The 13,077-nt window shown below is 40.1% G+C and overlaps 1 protein-coding gene across 1 annotated transcript in view; it reads left to right on the top strand.

Annotated features, from left to right (window-relative positions):
• The window catches only part of PRKAR2B (protein kinase cAMP-dependent type II regulatory subunit beta), a 107,007-nt gene that overhangs the window by 14,531 nt on the left and 79,399 nt on the right, over positions 1-13,077 (top strand). Inside the window, exon 2 of the mRNA XM_044245816.1 lies at positions 10,331-10,366. Within this exon, the coding sequence (XP_044101751.1) occupies positions 10,331-10,366 (36 nt within the window). The remainder of the gene's footprint in view (positions 1-10,330; positions 10,367-13,077) is intronic.

Here is a 13,077-nt window from a genome sequence, read left to right as displayed (position 1 = left end):
TGTGCCATTTTTCTTATCCAACTGATGATGTTTTTCTTCCTGATTTGTAGGAGGATTTCTTTCCCTCCTTTCTCTCTTTTTCTTTCTTCATATTAATATTCTGGTTCTTAATCCTTTGTTGGTAATATGCAGTGGAAGAATCTTCCTCCAGTCTTGGGTTTCTTTTCATTTCGTTTATGGTAATTTTGGTTGAACAGAATTTTTTAATATTAAGTTTCTTAATTTCTAAATTTTAAGTTAAGTTTCATACTTAAGATTTTAATCCTTTGATAATATATTTCAATGTATGGTTTGAGAAGGGAATTTCATTTTATTTTTTAAAATAGGCATCATTTATTACCTTTTCCCCCACTGATTTTTAAATATCAATTTTCCATATATTTTGTGAATGTACTTAACATCTCTATTCTGTTGTTTTTTCTTTTATCACTACCTCTTTACCTAATTAAGATTAATATGACTTTATATGGTCTTCATATAGTAAAGAGGGTAAGTCTTACCTTGTTTTTTTTTTTTTTTTGTCCCAGAATTGTTTATTCATAGGTTCTTCTTATTCCATAGATCTTTTAGGATAAGCTTAAAATTTTGGAAAATTTTATTGGGAGTTTTACTGGAATTGAACTTACAAACAAATTTGGAGAGAAAAGACATTTTAATGGTATTGAGTCTTGAACTTTCCATGAACATGGAAATTTTATTTCTAAGTATCATTTCTAAGTTTTATTTCTAAGTAACTTATCATTTTTGTTCCTACAACTAGGATTTTTTCTATTTTATATTCTATCATTGCCATTACTGAAAACATGTCATTACTGAAAAAGGAACTGTTAAAACTCAATAATGAAAAGCTCCAATCAAACTGAGTAAAAGACTTGAATAGTTCAATGAAAAGACCTCAAAATGGCCAGTAAGACAGAGGCTGGTGCTCAGTATTTTTAGTTATCAAGGATATGAAAGTGAAAACCACAATGAGACACCTTTCAGCACATACAAGAATGACTAAAATAAGAACATTCCCGACCTTGTCAAGGAATAACTAGAACTCTCATATATTGCCTGTGAGAATGGTACAAACGCTTAGGAAAACTGTGGGTTTTTATAAAGTTAAACATTTCCCACCTATGACCCAGCAATCCCACTCTAGGCATTTACTCAAGAGAAATAAACACATATGTTCACAAAAAGGCTTATATATAAATATTTATAGACACTTTATTCAAAATAACTCAAACTGGAAACAACCCAAATGCCCATCAACAAGAGAGTGGGTAAATAAATTGTGATGTATTTATGCGAGGGAATACCCTTAGCAATAAAATGAACAAACTATTGATCCTCTCAACAGCTGGAATGAATCTCAATCTATATGAAATTCAGAGGAAGGCAAAGCTTAACTGTGGTCATAGAGATCCTAATAGTAGCTTCCTGTGGGATAGTGGGGATTGACTGTGTCAGAGGGCTCAGGGCACCATCTCAGGGTGCTGGCAATGTTTATATCTTTTTTTTTTTTAAGATTTTATTTTTGAATAATCTCTATACCGAACGTGGGGCATGAATTTTCAACCCCAAGATTAAGAGCTGTACATTCTACTGACTGAGCCAGGCAGGCAAAATGTTTATATCTCGATGGGAGTGTTGGTTACGTAGATGTATAAATTGTCAAAATCCTTCATACTGTGCGTTTCATTGTATGTCAAGTTCACCTTGATTTTTAAAAAAGATGTTCACGTGGATCTTTTGAAGTGCTTTTTTCCACTTTTTAAGTAAGAAGTACCATTGTTTTCTGCACTGATTATCTTGTGAAATTTTTTATTATTTCTCTTGGACGCTAACATCTGGGTTATATTTTCATAATTATGAAGCATAAATGGGATTGCTTTTTGCTACTTGTACGAAAAGCCAAAGGTTAGTTAAGCTCTACTATTTCTAAGTATATTTTATATTTTCACCCAATTCTGTATTTTAACTTACAGGTTTCATGAATTTAACACTTCTATGAATATTATATTTGTCCATATAATCACTGTCAGGAAGCACCCCTATTGTATTAATTGCCATTAGCACTACTCATTTGGTATTAATTGAACCTAATATATTTCAAGCAGTGTTTTAGACACTGGGGAAACAGTAGTGAAGCCGACAGACAAGAAAGGACCCTCCCCTCACAGAGTTTGCAGACTGGGGGGGCCGGGGAGAAGGAAGCTGACAATAAACATAATGCCTTAAATCTCTTGAGACACCACTTATAGCGCTGCAGGGAACTCTTTTTTTTTAAAAGATTTTATTTATCTATTTGAGCGAGAAAGAGAGCACAAGTTAGGAGGTGAGGAGGGGCAGAGGGAGAGGGAGAAGCAGACTTCCCGCTGAGCAGGGAGCCGGGTGCCTCTGCCGCTCGGGGTTCCATCCCAGGACCTGACCCGAGATCATGACTGATCCAAAGGCAGACGCTTGAAGGACTGAGCCCCCCAGGTGCCCCTGGGAGGAGCTCTTGAGGGGAACTGGAGGGAGCTACTTTCAACCCAGTGTTCACAGAGAGGCTTCAGACGGGGCATCTGAGCAGAGACTAGAATAGCAGGAAAGTCTCTTCTTTCTGTGAAGTTATGGAGAGGGTCTGAATGTAGGTATTTGCTCTAACTGACCTTTATGATTAGACCAACCTTAATCATATTCCCGAATTGTTTCCTTAGCTGGTCTCCATTTCAGAGCCCTTCTATTTTTCTTAATTATGTTTTCTGAGTCTGTTTTGTTGTGACTTTATGGATGTGTGACACTTTGAACCCTTGCAACTCTGGGCTCTCCTGATGTCAGTAGTAGTGCAGTCTGGATGGTCAGCTCTTACCAGCAGGCCATTCATCTCCACGAATATGCCCTTTGCACATATTTGACACCTAGGTTTAGAAGAGACAGTCCGGGGCCCTTGGGTGGCTCAGTTGGCTGAGCATCCCGATCTGGATTTCAGCTCAGGCTAGCTCAGCGTGTGAGATGGAGCCCTGGGTGAGGGTTCCGCTGTGTGGGGAGCCTGCTTGGATTTTAATCCTCCTCCTCCCCTTCCTTGCCTTGCTTTCACACATGCGCACGTTTGCTCAAAAAAAAAAAAAAAAAAAAAAGAAAGGAAAAAGGAAAGAAAAAAAGCTGTTAGAAGAGACTGTTTCAATATGCACAGAAGCAGAGATGGAATTTAGGTAGCGTTGACAGTGGCCCTTCTTATATCTTACTTCTCTTCTGAGCCAACATTTTAGAATCCTGAAAGTACTTGGGATCCTCTCTCTCAGCACTATAACTGTATCTACTCTCCGAGTTCTGTAAGTTCGGCAACCTCAGAACTCTCATAGCCAAAACTATGTTTTTCTTTTCCTTAGAGGACATTTTTAGTGAAGTTCTCATGAATTAAAAAGTTGAGAATCAAGTTCATTTATAAGCAAAAACAAGGGTGTAGTTTTTTATTCCTAGTGTAATAAATATATTTTATTGGTATTTTAATTTTTTAAAAGATTTTATTAATTTATCTGACACAGATCACAAGTAGTCAGAGGCAGGGGGAAGCATGCTCCCTGCAGAGCAGAGAGCCCGATGCAGGGCTCGATCCCAGCACCCCAAGACCATGACCTGAGCTGAAGGCAGAGGCTTAACCCACTGAGCCACCCAGGTGCCCCTATATTTTATTGGTATTTTAAAATATCAGTTATATTTTGAGGACTTTAGTTCATGAATAGAAAGAACGAAAATGCGCATCTTTGTAGTGGTCCTGCAAGCTGGTACTTTCTAAAGGCTCGAGGGTCTGTATTTCTTGGACTCCGCTAGACTCCATCTGTGCCCCCTATGTCTAGGTGGGTTGGACCCCTGACCTCAGGCTATATAATCAGAAGGGAGGAAGCAACTTGGTTCCCCAAATGCCTGCCTTTCCAACAGTTCCCATTATGTCTGGTCACAAGTACTTTGAGGGTACACAGCTTATAATCTGTGTCTCCTTGGAGCCAAGACTGGGACACTGGAGAGTACCCCCCAACTGTAGCTCTTTCCTAGTCCCCCACATCTCCTGTAGGGGCCGAATCCCAGTGGAGTCTTGGGCACCATGCATCCACCTGGAAATGAACTCAGAGGCTCACAGGGACAGTGGCAACAGCAAGAGTAATCAGAGTGTCTCTGACTACTTACAAAGGTGGTCAAGTCTCTTCATCCTTTAATAAAAATAACTGGTCCTTTTCAGTGTCAGGAATTGAATTTGTATAAGAAAGTTTGCAATGGTGCTTGTTAGGTTAATGAACAATATATTTCAGGTTTTGTTGTTTATTTGCTGTCTTCTAAAAGAGGTGATTCTTCCTTGGTTCAAGGGTGAAGCTTACTTCATTTTTAATTTTCAAAACACAAGCACAAGAGAATTTAATTCATTCTGAGCTAAGTGTTTACTGTGTCAAAAATAATTAGCTAACGTGGTCTCAATTTATGTAATTTCTAGAATCTTTTATTTAGACAATTAACAGATTCAGAAAGTGTTTACTGCTAGAAAAAGCAACTAATAGGAGAATAGGGATGCTAATTATTTGGTCGACTCCGAGATTACTCTGTACATCTCACTTTCGGGGTATAGGAACACTTCTGCCAAAGGGCTATGTCACCAATGCAGTTCCAGTATAGACATGGTGAGTGTGTGTGTGTGTGTGTGTGTGTGTGTGTGTGTGTGTTGACCAAACACACAGCTCAGGGCTCTTACTTCTTTAACCTGGAGCTTCTTTCCCAATATTATGCTCAAAGATGCAAACTCTGTGCACTGCTGTTAGTGGGTATAGCTTTTTTGAAGACCAGACTCATTGGATCATGCTTTCAATTGACTGCTTTTGTTTTTTAGTGGGTTTTTTTTTTTGGTTTTTTTTGGTGGGCAGCAAATCAAAGTTTTTCAGCAATACCACAGAGTTTATTGAGTGGTAGTACAAAGCTCCCAAAAAGGGATGCCTGGGTGGCTCAGTGGGTTAAGTGTCTGCCTTTGGCTTAGGCCATGATTCTAGGGTCCTGGGATCGAGCCCCGCATCGTGCTCTCTGCTCAGCAGGAAACCTGCTTCTCCCTCTCCTCCCAGCTTTTGCTGTCTCCCACTCTCTCTGTCTCTCAAATAAATAAATCAAATCTTCAAACAAAACAAAGCTCCTGAGGAGGAAGGGGACCTGAGAGAGTTGTCCCGACTGCTTTTATTTTTATAGAATTTAAGTTGTTTTAGTCTTCTGTAGAATTTCTAATTTACCCAAATTTTTTGGTTAGGTAGCTTCTTGGCGTGGTGTAAGCCCTTCAGTCATTGTATTTGGAAATACGACTAGACTTGGTCAAACTCTTCAGGGACTCTTAGCTGTCCAGGGCCCCACGTCCAACCTCAAGAAAGCAAGTAAAATGACTGGGACAAGGAGACTTGCTCTATTGATTTCACAGTTTATTGATTAATGATGAGGTGTTCACTTAGCAGCACTTGTCTGCCAGGCATAAAGAGGTGAGAAGATAAGCAGGTCTTGCTGGTACCAGTGGGGGCCCAAGTTACAGGTGTGGGAAGGTCCTTTCGCTGCCGGGAATAGAGAAGCTCATTCAAGCTACATCACATCGTGGAGCATTTTTCTTGTAAGGACGCTCTGACATGAAGGAAGGCTTGAATCAGTTCTACTTCTGGGTCTCCTGGGAGCAGAGGAATTAAGACTAATCTGGTGGAATATAGTTTGGGAAGGGAGGGGATCGCTGGTTAGACAAGCATGTAGATATTCAGAGGAACACAGGCCTCTCAGTAATCCCCTGGGATGGCATTTGGGAGAAAGTCAAACCTGTATAAATATTTCTGTATTTTTCCTTCGGGATTCACTAAGATCTGAGGAGTCACTAAGATCTAAAAATGTTAGGAGTTTAGTATAGTCTTAAATCATATTTACTTTTTTTTTCCAGGCAGATAATACATTTCCTATTTATTTTCTTCTGTATTATCCTAGTCTCCAGTATTTGTGTGTGTGTGTTTGTGTGTGTGTGTGCATGCGCATAAGTAAATACACACAGCATACCCACAGGATAGGAAAATCTGAAGGTGGAAACCGAGAGTCTGGGAAAACTAAATTTGACTTGTCACATTTGAAAACATCATCTGTTAACCTTTTTTGTGTGTGAGTTTATACTGCTGCGTAGTGTATTTTGAAAGTGGTAATATTAAAACTGATCATATTAGCTCACAATAAATAAACATCAACCTCTCACATTTGAATAGGAATTTATAGCTTACGGGCACTTTTAAAGATTTTTTTCCTTTTTTTTAACTTGCTCGGTTTTTTGGGATTTTGGGGGTGGGGGGTTAGTTCTTTTCTGAAGTTCTTTTAAAATTCTTTCCTAAAACCTCTCTGAAAGGAGGCAGGCAGGTCTTAACTTTTCATATTTTCAAAGTTGAGAATTTAAGTCAACAACGTGACCCCTGCATCCCAGGCCCCTGACTCCAGTTGGTGGCCCTGCCCGTGTGGCAAGCTCTCCGGGGTACAGAATGTCAGCAGTGTCCTTCCTCGCCTTCTGCCTATTCCCCTTCTCTCTACTTAGTTCCTGAGAATCAGAGTAGCAGGCACACCAGAGCCGGATGTTCATTACTTGCTTCAGCAGCAAGGCTTCCACAACCTTCTTCCCTATTTTGGCAGCTAGACTAAAAAAATCTAGAGAGACTGTGTAGGTTACTGTTAGCTTGCCAAAAGTTCGTGCAGGGAACACCTGTGCTTCATGTCTGCAAGTGAGTATGGAAGGTTGTGGGTATAAGGGATTGAGTTCTTGGTAATTGTCATCCAAACCCAGTGTTGACTTGGGCACCAGGGTGGCTCAGTTGGCTAAGCATTGGCTTTCGGCTCAGGTCATGATCCCAGGGTCCTGGGATCGAGGCCTGCATCGGGTTCCCTGCTCAGCGGGGAGCCTGCTTCTCCCTCTCCCTCTGTCTGGTGCTCCCTCTGCTTGTGCTGTCTCTCTCTAATAAATAAATAGCATCTTAAAAAAGAAAGAAAGAAAGAAAACTAACACAAAACCCAGTGTTTACCTTGACTACTGCAAATCACTTGCCTGGTGCTTCCCTGTTCCTAACTGCCCCATCCCACATCCCATTCACTACTGGGAGGTGGAAACCATAGTTGTATAAGCTGTCGACTCACATAAATTGTCGACTCAATTTAAACACTGAGACAGTTTCTAGCAAAAGTATAAAGGAAGCATAAAGGAAAGTAATCTACCTTCAGTAAAGTGAGGGCATTTTTACAGTCAAGCTCAGATCCTGATTTGCTTTAGATCAGTGTATCAGCAGGTGTGCACTCAAGTGTGTTCATGGAAGACATAATGTAGTTAGGATTCTCCCCCTTACAGTGTGGAACCACGAAGAATATAAAAGCTGCAAATGTCATCCGACCAGGTGTATCATACTGGTTGATTCAGACACCTTAAGTGGCTTTGCAGCAATGCCCTGATCTTTTGAAATGCTGAATATCTATTAGTAAAATTCCAAGCAAAACAAAATACACAAAACACCCCAGAAAACTCTTTGGATTAATGTTGTAGCTGTGCTGTGGAAAATTCAATGCAAAACTGTGTAAAATAACTGTGTTTATATATAAACACTGTTAGGATCTAGGATCTGATGGTTATAAGCTGACTCTTTGGCCAACCTGAATGTCCAGATGTCTGGTGAGATACTTGAAAGCAGTGCAGGATATAGGAGTGGGGTTTCAGGAGGTCCCAGAAGCCAGCGACCTCCTGTGAATTACTGTGACAATTGAAAAGATTGCCCCCCCCTCAAATTAGAATACACCTTCGAGATGGTGATGGCACTTGTGTTGCAAAGCTCTGCCTTACACAGGTCAGAAAGACCTGGAAACCTAAGGAATCCCAAGGGAAAAAAGACTGCCCACCATTTCAGATCAGAAGCTCCTCATGCTGTAATTTCATTGTCTCGAGAGGTTGGAGAGGGCAGGAGGAGAATGTCTGCTCTAATTTTTCCTCCAGGGCTGACAGGTTTTCTGCCTTCCTCTGCCTTTGTCAGCCTGCACTATCTCCTCTGCCTTCTTGCTGGGAAGTGCTTTACACTGTCTCCATTCCCTGTCCTTGGAGCTTGCTGGGGAGCCTTTCTTCAGGCTCGGGAGCTGTGAAGAAGGGGTTTGAAAGTGTTCAAGAAAACTGGTGGAAAGTTGCTTGTTTTTTTTTTTTTTTTTTTCCCCTCTTATGTGGTGAATGTACATACCATACAGGTTACCCGTTTCAAGGTTTTCAATAAGTAATTTGTCACTTTGCAAGTATATGTCTAAAGTATTCTGGCATATAAATCTTGCTTGGTCAGTTTGAAAGATACGATTTTCTATAAACCATAGCATTTTATTTTATTTTAAGATTTTATTTATTTGACAGAGAGAGAGATCACAAGTAGGCAGAGAAGCAGGCAGGGGGCGGGAAGCAGGCTCCCTGCTGAGCAGAGAGCCTGATGGGGGGCTCGATTCCAGGACCCTGGGATCATGACCTGAGCTGAAGGCAGAAGCTTAACCCACTGAGCCACCCAGGCGCCCCAACCATAGCATTTTAATAATAATTGAGCTTGTGACTCACGTCACCAAATGAATCGTTGATAACAGTGGGAATCAATATGGAAGGATGTATTTACTTGTCGCAGTATAACTTCAGGAGTCAGTAGTTTTGCTTCCTGTTCTCTGTGAGGCAGCATTTTGGTACTAGAGGTGTCTAGGTTCAAGTCCTCCAGCTCTGCCACAGAGTGGCTTTGTGATCTGGAGCAAATCAGGATCTTGGAGCTTTATCATAAAAACGTCCTCATCGGCAATGTGGTGATGTCGGTGTTTAATACAGTGGTTGCAAGGATTAATGTCGAACATTGACACAGTCCTCTTCTAATACTCATTCCTATGCATCCACTTTTTTTCATTTTCTAGCCACAGTGCATGTAAAATCTTTGTCTTCCTTTTTCACTTGACCTAGTGTAAACAATTTTTATAATCACCGTTTTCAAAGTATTAAAATTCAATATTATGGTATATAATGACATTCTGCCACTAACTATACTGTGGACGTGTTGTGCTCTCTGTGTATAATGTGAACCTTAAATTTACCTGCTTAATTCAAGAAATAACGTTTTTCAAAACCTCCCTTCTTGACATAAGGGTAAGCAAAACTGGGAGGAGACAACAACCTGAGTTGAGTCTGGGCCGTGGCCCATGGGAGGCTTCCCAGGTGAGGCACGGTGCGCTTCCACACACCACCTTGAAATTGCAGCCTTCAGTATACAGATCTGGAGGCCTTGACCTCTGGGTTGCACAGAAATGGTCAAAACTATAACTATTAAATCTGAGAATATCAAGGATATACTCAATAATGATTTCAGTAAACACAAGCATTTTTCATTTTGTTTCCTTTTTTTTTTTTTTAATTGTAAAAATCATGCCGCTGAATAGAAGTATACTGTTGACCAGGAAAGAATGCACTGAAAATTAAAGCAAACAGGTGTTTTTTGGGGCAATTAGAATTGCAGTTCAGGAGACACAGACACAGGTAGGAGCCTGAATCTGAGGAAGCCAAAGAGAGGGCAGGGTTAGAGAGTCAGAGGGCTGAGAGTGTAGTTCTCATTCAGGTCCTCCGTGCGAGAGAGGGAGTGGAAAGAAGTTAGTGGGGATTGGCTGGGGTAGTGTGCACATGAGGGGTTGAAGCTTTGCTAAATTGCTTTGGCTCCTTTTGAAGTGAAGAGTGAGGAGGATTCAGGTGTCCTGGTAAGAAAGGAAGTCCCAGCTGAGAGCTTGCAGCTGGCTGAAGGGGTCTTCAGAAAAATTTGTGGTTTTCCCGGTGCGGGTGTGAATAAATTCCTCTACCTTTATGGCCTCCCGATCCCATTTTAAGTGACTCTGTTAGCTAGGCTTACTAGCTGTGTTTTGAAATCTCCTTTGACAAGACAGTGATTTTTCTTTCTCTAGTAGTATTTCTGTAGCATAAATCTCTAAAAGTAGAATTACTTTATTAGAGGACACAAGAACCTTGTATGGCGCACGATGTGATTTCCAGATTGTTTCCAAAGATATTATATGGATTTACATATAGATCCTCAGTTAAGTAGTTTCAGTTGTATATAAGGTGAGCCTTTTTTTTTTTTTTAATTTCAGGTGCTTTGTGGGGGACTAATTTACCAGGTGAAATATTGATTTTAATTTCTCTTTCTTGGCTACTGGTGAATTTAAACAGTCTTCACATATTTGTGATATTTCCTCTTGCATTTCTTATTCACTCGTTTTTTTCCTCTTTTTAGCTTAAGTAATATGTATAATAATGTGTAATCATATTCTGCTTTTTCTTTTTTAGCTCCGGTAATAAACCGATTCACAAGGCGTGCCTCGGGTAAGTCAGATCATATTATGGATTTTGCTTATTAATGGTGACATTTCTTAAGTAATAATTGCTGTAGAGTAATGATGTATTTGTCAGTCGTTTTCCTGGAGAACCAACCATCGGATATAATCAAGGATGAGGGCATAATTGGAAACAACCTCTGCGTGGCTGAACTTAAACCCACCCTGTGCACTGAGACTGATGCACCTTTTAATTCTTTTTATTTTTATTTATTTATTTTAAAAGATTTTATTTATTTATTTGACAGAGATCACAAGTAGGCAGAGAGGCAGGCAGGAGGGGGTACGGGGAAGCAGCTCCTGACTGAGCAGAGAGCCCGATTCGGGGCTCGATTCCAGGACCCTGGGATCATGACCTGAGCTGAAGGCAGAGGCTTTAACCCACTGAGCCACCCAGGTGCCCCTGATGCACCTTTTTAAATGGAACCTCTCACCCCGATTTGTGTATTCTTGCTCTTGATCAATTATTATCTGCCCGGTTCCCAGATTTGTCAGGCACGGTTCAGAAGCAGTGATGTAGAAGATCGGCGAAGGACATCCTAGAAACAGTGGTGAATGAGCGATAGGAAAAGGGACAAGGAACAGGGAACGAGGATAAGGGACAGGAAAACTCTGAAAATGTAGGTACAGGAACCTGTTTTCATGGTGCCCTTTGGAAGAGGAGGGAGTTGCTCTGCCTTTGTTAATGGCCCTGAGGCTCGTGCTCTCTTCAAGATAGCGCAGTAACCTAACATATGTTCACTGTGAGAGATCACAGGCACTAACAGATGCTTGAGTTAGATTCACAAATACTGTACCACCTGCATTGGTGGGGAGTACCGGCCACAGCCGAGAACAGTTCTGTCCACAGTGGTTTAAGTAAAGTGAGCTTGGGCATTGAAGTGGATGAAATTTACTTCTGTGGAATGCCTTCCTCTCTGAACATAGAGGACAAATGAAGTGTTAACTGTGTTTGATGTGAGAAAATTACTCTTTCTTTTAAGTACTCTAGAATTTTTTGTTGTTGATGAACATTTTGACTAGATCATTTCTGACGTCTATATGATACAGTTGAGTAATTTAATCGAATTACCTTGTTTCCATTGTGCTGGATTATTAAAGATGTTTTAAAGATTAAAGATTATTAAAGATGTTTTAAGGTTAAGTTTTATTTTTAATTTGTTGGCAGTTACTGATACAATTTATTCTTATTATGTAGTGACCAGCTATAAGAGGAAAAAGACCAGGATTGAGAAAATGTGCTATATTGGGATAGTGTCTACTTTATCCTCCTGAGCTTTTTGTAATCTGAAGACATTTATTTTATTTTGTTTTATTTTTTAATTTTTTTAAAAGATTTATTTTTTATTTCTTTGACAAAGAGAGAGATCACAAGTAGGCAGAGAGGCAGGCAGAGAGAGAGAGAGAGAGAGAGAGAGAGGCAGAAGCAGGCTCCCTGCCGAGCAGAAAGCCTGATGCGGGGCTCAATCCCAGGACCCTGAGATCATGACCTGAGCGGAAGGCAGAGGCTTAACGCACTGAGCCACCCAGGTGCCCCAAGACATATTTATTTTAAATGGTGCAAACAAAGAGTAGATTGTAGTGACTTTAGTGGAATGAGGAATCATGTTTATGTCAGCAAGACATCAGGTGATATCCCAAAGCAGAGCCATTGAGCGTGATGGTGTTGTAGTTTAGGGATATGGTCTTTTGTGAGCAGTGGTGGGAATAAGAGAGGAGCAGTAAGAGAATCTGTTGTGTGGTGTCTTGTCTTCATGGTGTAAAATTCTCTCCATGGACACATAGTTAGGAGTCTTAGAATAGATCATCTCTCTTTTCTGTTTCAAACTGTAGACATGAGACAGGTGTATCTGGGCAAGTTGCATTAGCATTTGTTGTAGGATCAACTTAACCTCAATCAATGGGTCAGGGGCTCTAGTGTGTAGGGTAGCTTTGAAACATCATTGTTTTAGTTTCTCCACCACCACTAAATCCGTGTCCATGTATCTCAGTAAGACTTGGCTGGAAATGTAGGGAAGATGCAAAGAAGCCCACAATGAAGTCAGATGTTGTATTTATTTCTAGAATGACAGGCACAGGAAATGTTGATGAAAACAAGAGGAAACAATTTGATTTAAAGAAAAAGAAACAAGGTGATATCAAGTTCAGGAGTTGTGTTCTATCTAGCAATAAGCCTTAAAAGGAGTGAAAATTGTTACCGTAGGAATATAACATACTGGAATCCATTATGAGAATGAATCTTGACATTGATTATTTTATGTGCATCTTCAGTCTTTCAGGCAAGGGAAATAAAATTGTATTTACTACCTTAGATACAAAGAGCAGTGGTATAGGAAGGAAAAAAAGAAATGAGACCTATTAATCATCTACCTATCTGTAATTTATTTGACCTTCTTATTTTTTATAAAAGTTTCTCTAAAACTTTTCTGGCAAAGGAGAATACAGAAACAGTCTTAAGCCATCTTGAGGAGGAAATCCTATAGTTCTCTTGGTTAACTCAGTGGCCAAAAGGAATTTAATTTAGTAGTAGAGATACACATCAATTTATTTGGAGGTATCATTTCCTGAAAATAATAAATGTTTACATAGTTAATATTTTTTAGCATGTCTTTTTCTTTTCTTTTTTTTTTTTTTAAAGATTTTTTAATTTATTGTCAGAGAGAGAGACAAGCAGGCAGAGTCGCAGGCAGAGGCAGAGAG

This window comes from Neovison vison, chromosome 4 (genome assembly GCF_020171115.1).
Source record: "Neovison vison isolate M4711 chromosome 4, ASM_NN_V1, whole genome shotgun sequence".
NCBI classification, from domain to species: domain Eukaryota; kingdom Metazoa; phylum Chordata; class Mammalia; order Carnivora; family Mustelidae; genus Neogale; species Neogale vison.
The sequence above is the reverse complement of the archived record's forward strand: the minus strand, read 5'-3'. Positions and strand labels throughout refer to the sequence as shown.